General features: G+C 33.9%; 2 protein-coding genes across 4 annotated transcripts in view; both read left to right on the top strand.

The window, feature by feature from the left end:
* LOC100178853 (NADH-quinone oxidoreductase subunit B-like) overlaps positions 1-369 on the top strand; it is a 14,145-nt gene extending 13,776 nt beyond the window's left edge. For both annotated transcript variants that reach the window (XM_026838271.1, XM_002130763.5), the window contains one exon: positions 193-369. The gene's annotated coding sequence lies outside the window, so the exon portion shown is untranslated. The remainder of the gene's footprint in view (positions 1-192) is intronic.
* Positions 370-806: 437 nt separating this feature from the next.
* LOC100186709 overlaps positions 807-7,881 on the top strand; it is a 12,660-nt gene continuing 5,585 nt past the window's right edge. For both annotated transcript variants that reach the window (XM_026837559.1, XM_026837556.1), the window contains exons 1-13: positions 807-948; positions 1,468-1,614; positions 2,227-2,345; positions 2,796-2,913; positions 3,397-3,482; positions 3,823-3,913; positions 4,157-4,240; positions 4,600-4,771; positions 5,102-5,242; positions 5,826-5,942; positions 6,214-6,307; positions 6,784-6,986; positions 7,198-7,498. In XM_026837559.1, the coding sequence (XP_026693360.1) occupies positions 857-948; positions 1,468-1,614; positions 2,227-2,345; positions 2,796-2,913; positions 3,397-3,482; positions 3,823-3,913; positions 4,157-4,240; positions 4,600-4,771; positions 5,102-5,242; positions 5,826-5,942; positions 6,214-6,307; positions 6,784-6,986; positions 7,198-7,498 (1,765 nt within the window). In that variant the 5' untranslated portion in view covers positions 807-856. The remainder of the gene's footprint in view (positions 949-1,467; positions 1,615-2,226; positions 2,346-2,795; positions 2,914-3,396; positions 3,483-3,822; positions 3,914-4,156; positions 4,241-4,599; positions 4,772-5,101; positions 5,243-5,825; positions 5,943-6,213; positions 6,308-6,783; positions 6,987-7,197; positions 7,499-7,881) is intronic.

Below are 7,881 nucleotides of genomic sequence, written 5' to 3'. Positions count from 1 at the left end.
TGGGTAATCTTTTTTGTATGTGNCTGATAATTTGGACAACCCATTTAGTGACCACTGGGTTGGAGCAAGTGCCGTTAAGTGTCTTGCTCAAGGACACATACGCCCACAATGGTAGCAGCGACGAGCCTTGAACCCATTACCTCTGGGGTAGAGATAGGCGCGCTAACCACTACGCCACGGCGCCAGACGAAGGTTATTGCATCAATAGTTCTGAGATATTAATTTACAATTAAGATAGTCACATTTCAATCCATTTATTTTAGGTCATATTTAAAGCATTTTATCTAAATGTCTTTATTAACAATCTCAGTAAGCTGTCGCCAGCGATGTACCGAAATAGCAACTTCATTAAAATCCTTATAAAGCACATTTTTGGAAAATCTCTTTATTTGTGTGTGGGTTACTGGTCTAATATGTAGGTAATAGCAAAATTAACGTGTCTTTGGTCGGTTTGACTTGTTAAATAACTTTTTTAATTTGTAAATTTTATCTGCAATGTCCATATTTTACTGTCGTGGATTTTGCTACCCCTTTATAAGATTTCTGTGGCAGCAGCAGCTGATGTCACGCGTGAGTGACCACGATAGCGTTGGTTTCTTGGTAACATGACCTTCAGTTTCAAGTGCTTGGGTTTCGTTGTGTAAATATTAACACATAGTAATAGTTTCTTAAGTTGTTTGGGCGGTTTTTACAAGCGTGGCGTTAACCTGATTCCACGTCGGTATTTTCTGATTTTTGTCCGGTGTTTTTTTGCTTTTAAATCGCACAAAAGCGACGATAACTATTGTGCTGTAAATTTAAAGTGCAATTTATAGGACAGTGTGCCGTGTGGTGTAATGCATGAACTGTTTGGCTGATGGAAAATGAGCAGATAGAACCGAAAAGCAATGAAACGGAAGAGAAAGTTACTCAAGATGTAAAATGTCCACAAAAAGATGACGAAAAAAGGTAAAATATATATAAATTTCGAATACAATTTGTCACTTTGGTTTTATGTGCTCTGTACTGTTTTTGTACATTGATATGTTAAATATTAAAGTTGTTCTACAACTTGTATATACTGTGTAAGTTGGCAATGTCCACTCTATCCAACATTGCATGAAAATTCTTGTTTGTTTTCAGATTAGTGCTAGTTTCATGTAAAGTACTCAAAATATGGACATATGGTTCTTATAGAAACATTGATTTTATGTAGTGAGAAACTGAGAAAAAAATTTTTTTTGACTGACTTTTTTCAAAAAAGCTAATTACGACCGAGAAGAAACAAACACATTGTGACTACTGTAGACCAGTTATAATGCTTGGGCAGTTTAGTTCAGTTTATTATGCTTCTACTTAGAATAGAAAAAAAAAACACTTTTTAATCTTGTGCATCTCCTTTTTAGACTATTGTTTTGCAGCCTCACGAGTATAAAGCAAGTTACATTTATACCTTCATAAACACAATATTTTCTTCTCGTACTTTAGACCATCAGTAGATGAAGAAATAGGAGAGGATGAGAGGAACGATGAAGTGGAAGAAAATGATTCAACTCCCACCATCCAACCAAGACGAAGATTTCGCTCAAAGCCTAAAATATATTTCTACGTTGGTGGGGGGAACGGAGCCCAACTGTGAGTTTGGTGCCAAATATTGTGACAGTGGTTTCAAAACTGGGGTCTGCGGACCAACTGGTGTCCGTACAGTAGTTTCAGAGGGTTGTGATTCGTAATTGGAAGTTTTCCTTTCATTGGTGTCGCTTTTGCATTTTTCCTATAGCATTCTTTGATTTTTATAACACCGCAAAATATCAAAATAATTGAAGTATCCACCAGACAAAGTTTTTAGAACAGTTTGGGAGCCGCTGATCTAACTAATATATGTATTGGAATATTGTATAATGTAGTTTATACTCCAAAATATTTTGTTATATTTTACGTGTGATATACCATGACTAATTTGTAACATGTACTTTATAGTTACTGTAAAATGTGTGTTTTTTTAAGGTTCGGTTGGTTTTTCTTTACCCTTAAAGTCGAGCTAATGTACATAGTATGCTTTATACATAAGCACCTATTAACTCCGGCTTTCATTATTGAAATTAAAACAACTTTATATCACACCAGTGTGGGTGGTAATCATTTTAATTTGGGTGGTATTTCTCTTTAGGCAAGCTTAAATTCAACCTTATGTATAGAATATTCTTTATATTACGAGTTAACATTAATGAAACTTTATCAAATCAGCGTGGAAGATAATCTTACTGCGCTGGGTTGGGAGAGAATGCACGATAAAACACGAGAGGATTACAAACTAAAATGGTGCGAAGTGAAGTCTCATAACAACTACCACAGCTTTAGAGAAGGTAGGAGGATTTAAAGTATTAACATGGAAGTCACAGGCTAACAGCCATAAGAACTAGTTTTACATTTGCCTCCCTTATTGTTGGCAAACAGCCATTGAATCAAAGTTGGCAACCTAAAATAAAATGTTTTTTAGGAAAAATATTTTTTTGTAAAAACAATGTGCTCATAAGAGCCTAAATAACTGGGTTTACATTTGCCCCCCCTGTATTGTTGACAAACTCTAACTATAAAGTTCAAGTTAGCAATTAAAACAATTTTTTTCACAGCAAAATTTTGAATTTTTTAAAGTCAAAAATTTTAACTGAATTGCAAGGTAACTTACACCTTCAATATAATTCCACAGAAGCCAGATTAATTTAGTAACATTATCAATCACATGTCGAAACGTGCCAGTACATCCTAACAATGCTTATACGCAGGACATAATGTAACACTATATGTCCTTACAGGGGAACAGCTGTGCTATCAGATACCTAACAACAAACTTCTAACAACAAAGATAGGACTACTTACCACACTACAGGAATATGACCGGGTTATGAACAAAGTCAAAAAGGGGAAACCTCGGTAAGAATTACAACATGATGTATTTACTCATAGGTTTGTTTGTGTTATGGTTAAACTAATTTCACTAAACAATGCAAGTATGAAATATCACTTTGTAGTAAACTGAGCAATGCAGTAATTACACTGTGTATTTTGCAAATACTATAAATTCCCTTTTATGAATAAATAACACTTATTTCTCTTCACGTGGCGTTATAACACAGAAGTTACCACATATGTAACTTCATGGCTGTTATTTTTATGTTTTTTCCTTGTATGACTGATAATTTAGGCAACATATAAGTCGCCATTTGGGTTAGAGCGATTGCCAATAGGTGTCTATAATAACATTTTGTATATATTATATATATATATAATACATGTTTAATGTTTGTCCCCTATTTTTTACACTGGATTTAAAATACTTGGAAAATGCACTTTTCATTTTTCCCAATCTGAAAATACTTTATTGATGATGTCAGATGTTTATTTATGATGTCACAGAATAATGAGATATCAAGATTTTATCCCTGAGACATATCGTCTTGATGTTAAAGATGACAGAGAAGCCTTCTTTGAGACTTATGTCGGTAAGAATGTTTAAGGGATATCAAGTTTTGGGACTTTTGCGAGAAAGATACTTTTTGAACAGTTTCTTGGGTTAAACTTATTCAACATTTTTTTCTTTAATTGCGCAAAAAGGTGAAAATAATTTCTAACAATTTTGTTGCAAAATTTTGAGCTTTTATCTGAAAAATAACCTGTTGCGATAAAGATTTAAAAATTTGGTTATTACATTTACTGCTATATTTTATTTAATGTATCTTTGTTTGTGTCTACTAAAGTTTTGAACCTAAAATACCGTGATTGCTTCTTTATACGATTTTTGCTTTTGTTTTCAAAAAGATAAATAAAATGTTAAATATTAAGATGGCGAACTCTGGATCTCTAAACCAACCGGTATGAACCAAGGGAAGGGAATTTACCTAATAAGAAGTCTCGCAGATGTTGTAAAGATACAGTAAGTATTCCTGATGATTATATAGGTTGAAAACTTTGTTGTCCTAAACATATTAATATCACCATTTTTTGCTCTGAACATATAACTATTATTGTTTAAGTTGAATTTTTTAATTTGTATAAAAAAGCATGTGTATTATTTGTTAAAATGTAATGTCTGTAAAATAATATAGATAAAAAGTAGGTGTTACTAGTATATTTGACACTTTTACACATTTTAAACAAAACGTTTGTATTTATACAGAGAGCGTATTTGTGAACTGGAAGACGAAGCTTTAAATTCAAGAAAACTTCCGTTCCGGGCTCCCATGGCAAGGATTGTACAAAGGTGGGGGGGGTATTTACTTATGTTTGATTGGAGTATATATTAGTCTAGTTTTACACTGTGTGTGTGGTTTTCTGATTAATGTCGCATGCATGTTGAGTATCCATACACTTAATGCTCACTGTCGAGTTATAACATGGGTGTCTTCTTATACACCAGACACAAATGGTGTATTTATACACCTCATGCTACCTATCAAGTTATGACATGGGTGTCTTTTGGTACACCAGACACACTTGGTGTGTTTATAAAAGTTATAATTCATTTATTGTAAGCAACATTTTATTAACTTTACCAACTTAAATAATAAGTTGCAAAAACTTCAATCTATCAACAGAATAACACTTTGTATTTCCCACCAGATACGTAACAAACCCATTATTACTGGACGGTCGTAAGTTTGACGTTCGTAACTATCTTCTTATCGCTTGCACCAACCCATTGGTTGTGTTTTACTGCGATGGATATTGTCGGTTGACTTGTATGCCGTATGATCTTGATAGCACGGACCTTACCGGCCATCTTACAAACCAAGTATGTTGTTATGTTATAAATGATATTGTATTGGGGTCTAGTTGTGTTAATCACATCAAACCATTTGCTATTTTGTTTTGTGTCTGTTTTTTATTTGTAGCCGGCAACTAATCGAAAATATATTTTAAAGGATAACAATTGATAGTTACAAGGTGTTTTTATAGGACGCTGTAATTAAAACTATGAAATCAATCTTGTTTTTTGGTTGTAATGTTTACTGATTAATGCAGACAAGAAAACTGTATGATAATCTTCTACCTAAGTTTGGCATCTATTGCAAAAATATTTAAAAAAAACAAAAACATTTTTTAAATAAACCAATTTTTTCAGTTTATGCAAAAGAAGAACCCGCTTTATGAAGAGGTTAAGGAGGACACCGTGTGGACAATGGATAAGTTTAACGAATATATCAACGAGAATTTTATGAAACAGAAAAATCTGCCAGAAGATTGGGTGCATACTGCATTAAAGGTGGGAGTGATTAAGGTTTTGTTCAACTTATAAGAAAATACTTTATAGTAGGGTGGGGTAAGATAGGACACCTTTAGAATATAATATCCAAATATTCGGATAGAGTTAAAATATTTTATATTTTTTTAACACGGTTTAACAACAGTCTATATTAATTGTGAGGATATGGCTTTATAATTCTTTGATTGTTCATTGTTTACTACGAAATGGGGCGAAACAATAAAATGAAAAAGTGTCCCATCTTTTTCCTCACCCCCTTCTGCAGGAACTAAAAAGTTTGAGATTCAATGCTTAGTACCGCTACCATTGAGGGTGTATGTGTCCTTGGACCTGATACTTAAGAGAGGTTGATATAACCCAGCCACCCCTTCCAATTTTTTTTTTAATTTTTAACTCACTAAACATTTAAAATATTTTTTCTTATTTTGGTCACAATGTAAAATATTGTATAAAAAAAGTAAAAATTAAAAACAATTTGCTTATAACATCCAACTCAACTCAACTTTGATCTAGTTTTTGCAACTCTCATGTTTTTCGTCAATCAAACAAATTGACAACACAATAACTAAACCTTCACCCACAGCGTCGCTGCCAACAAATAATGTTGCAATGCTTTCAAGCTGTCCGACATAAACTCGAGTGCCGACTTGGTTTCTTTGATTTGATTGGCTGCGATTTTCTCGTAGATGACCAGTTCAAGGTAACGACAAGTTATATAATTTTTTTATTCATAAAGGCATTGGCATCTTTTCTAAAATTTTGTTCTATTTACTTTTCTAATATGTTTGAATAAATGAATGTAACTTACTTTTTCCTCGCACGGCGACAGTCGCAAAACGACAGTCGTTATCACACGGTTTTACACCTCGTGCCAGCTTACGAGTTACCATGTATGTTACTTTGTGGGTGATTATTTTAACAATAATTAACAATAATAATTTCAAAGTATTGATTTTTTTTTTAATGTACAGATAACTTTACTTGAGATGAATTGTAATCCTGCCCTGCACACAAACTGTGAAACTCTGCGTGAAATTATTCCTGATATTGTTGAAGAAACACTCAGTGAGTTTTTGAATACCACAGCACACTTGTTACCCCTACGTCCCATCCACTTTTGTATGGGTGAAATCAATTCAGACAAATCTGGCCTAAATCCAAAGTCCCTGAACAATGATATCACATATATAGAATAGCAGGGACTCCTACACCCATGTCCTGGATCCTGGGATATAAGCCAGAGTTGTCCCATTACCCCCTAGTCAAGCAGATTTGAATTAGGTGAAAAAAGTGACAATTTATTAATGGAAATAATGCACAAAAATGTTTTAACAGTGTATGATGAAATAACTATAAAAAACACCTTTATACACATTTTCTAATATTATAAGCATCAAAATATTATCGTTGCCAGCAAAATCCAAGGCAGTGTTTTGTAAACATGGCAATTGAATTTGAAATACAGCTGTTGCACCTGTTATAACATGGTGGGCACAAGTTATTACCAATAACTTAACTCTTTATTGAACTTATCTTGACAGAACTAGCCCTTGAAATATTCGACAAAGCAAATAAGCGGGAGAGAATTCTTCCTCTGACATCACAAAAGAACTTCACTCTTCTATACAATGGTGATGTCATTGAAGCGGCTGAACGAAGGGAGAGATTGCAGTCGGCAGCTGAAGCAAGAAAACGTGCACGTAGTGCTCAGCGGAGAAAGAAATATGTTCCAGGGCAATACATTGTGAGTGCATAATAAAAAAACAGACATTTAATTCATGGTAGTCAAAACTTTTAGTTGTCTTTTTAAGTATAATAAAAACATATAAATAAAAAAAGTTTTTAAAATGCAGGCAAACTGTTCAAAAACTACCTGTACTGCATTTTTTATATAAATTCCCTGATTACATAAAACACAATATAATTCTTAAGTTAACCCCTTCATTAAATTACAGTATCGGCGAAGTAACAACAACAACAATGAATCGAACAACAATAATAACAACAACAATAACAGCAACAGCACTGTCACTACAACAACAGTAACAACAACAACAATTACACGCAACCACATTTCTCCTGTTTATTCTTCATCACCAGTCAATTCATCATTAACAGTGACCACTGTGACATCACAATCCCCATACAGATGCTTACCATCATCAACAGTGGTTGCGGCAACTTCAGCTTCTCAACAAAGAATGGTTTTATCGAAAAGCACGCCAAATGTTTCTGGAAAACCTTTTTATGCTGGAGGTGGGGTTGTAGCTTTAACTTACATTTTGTGGCTTTTTGAGTACTGACTGCTTGTTAGTTGTCACTTGTGTGATTTGTTGGAACCGACACAACTCTAGCAAACAATTTTATGTGTAAGTAAAGATAGGAAAGTAGATACCACAAATTAAAACAAGATGAATGTATGTCTGCATGGTTTAATCCAACTCTGGCCTAAAATAACAAAATATTTACCAACAAAGTTACATACGCGGTACCTCATGAACTGGTACGAGGTGTATGAAACAGTACACCGGCGCCGTGGTATAGTGGTTACCGCGCCTGCCTGTAACCCAGAGGTTATGGATTCAAGGCTCGACGCTGCTACCATTGTGGGCATATGTGTCCTTGGGTAAGACACTTAA

Source organism: Ciona intestinalis, chromosome 1, assembly GCF_000224145.3.
Source record: "Ciona intestinalis chromosome 1, KH, whole genome shotgun sequence".
NCBI classification, from domain to species: Eukaryota; Metazoa; Chordata; class Ascidiacea; order Phlebobranchia; family Cionidae; genus Ciona; species Ciona intestinalis.
The sequence above is the reverse complement of the archived record's forward strand: the minus strand, read 5'-3'. Positions and strand labels throughout refer to the sequence as shown.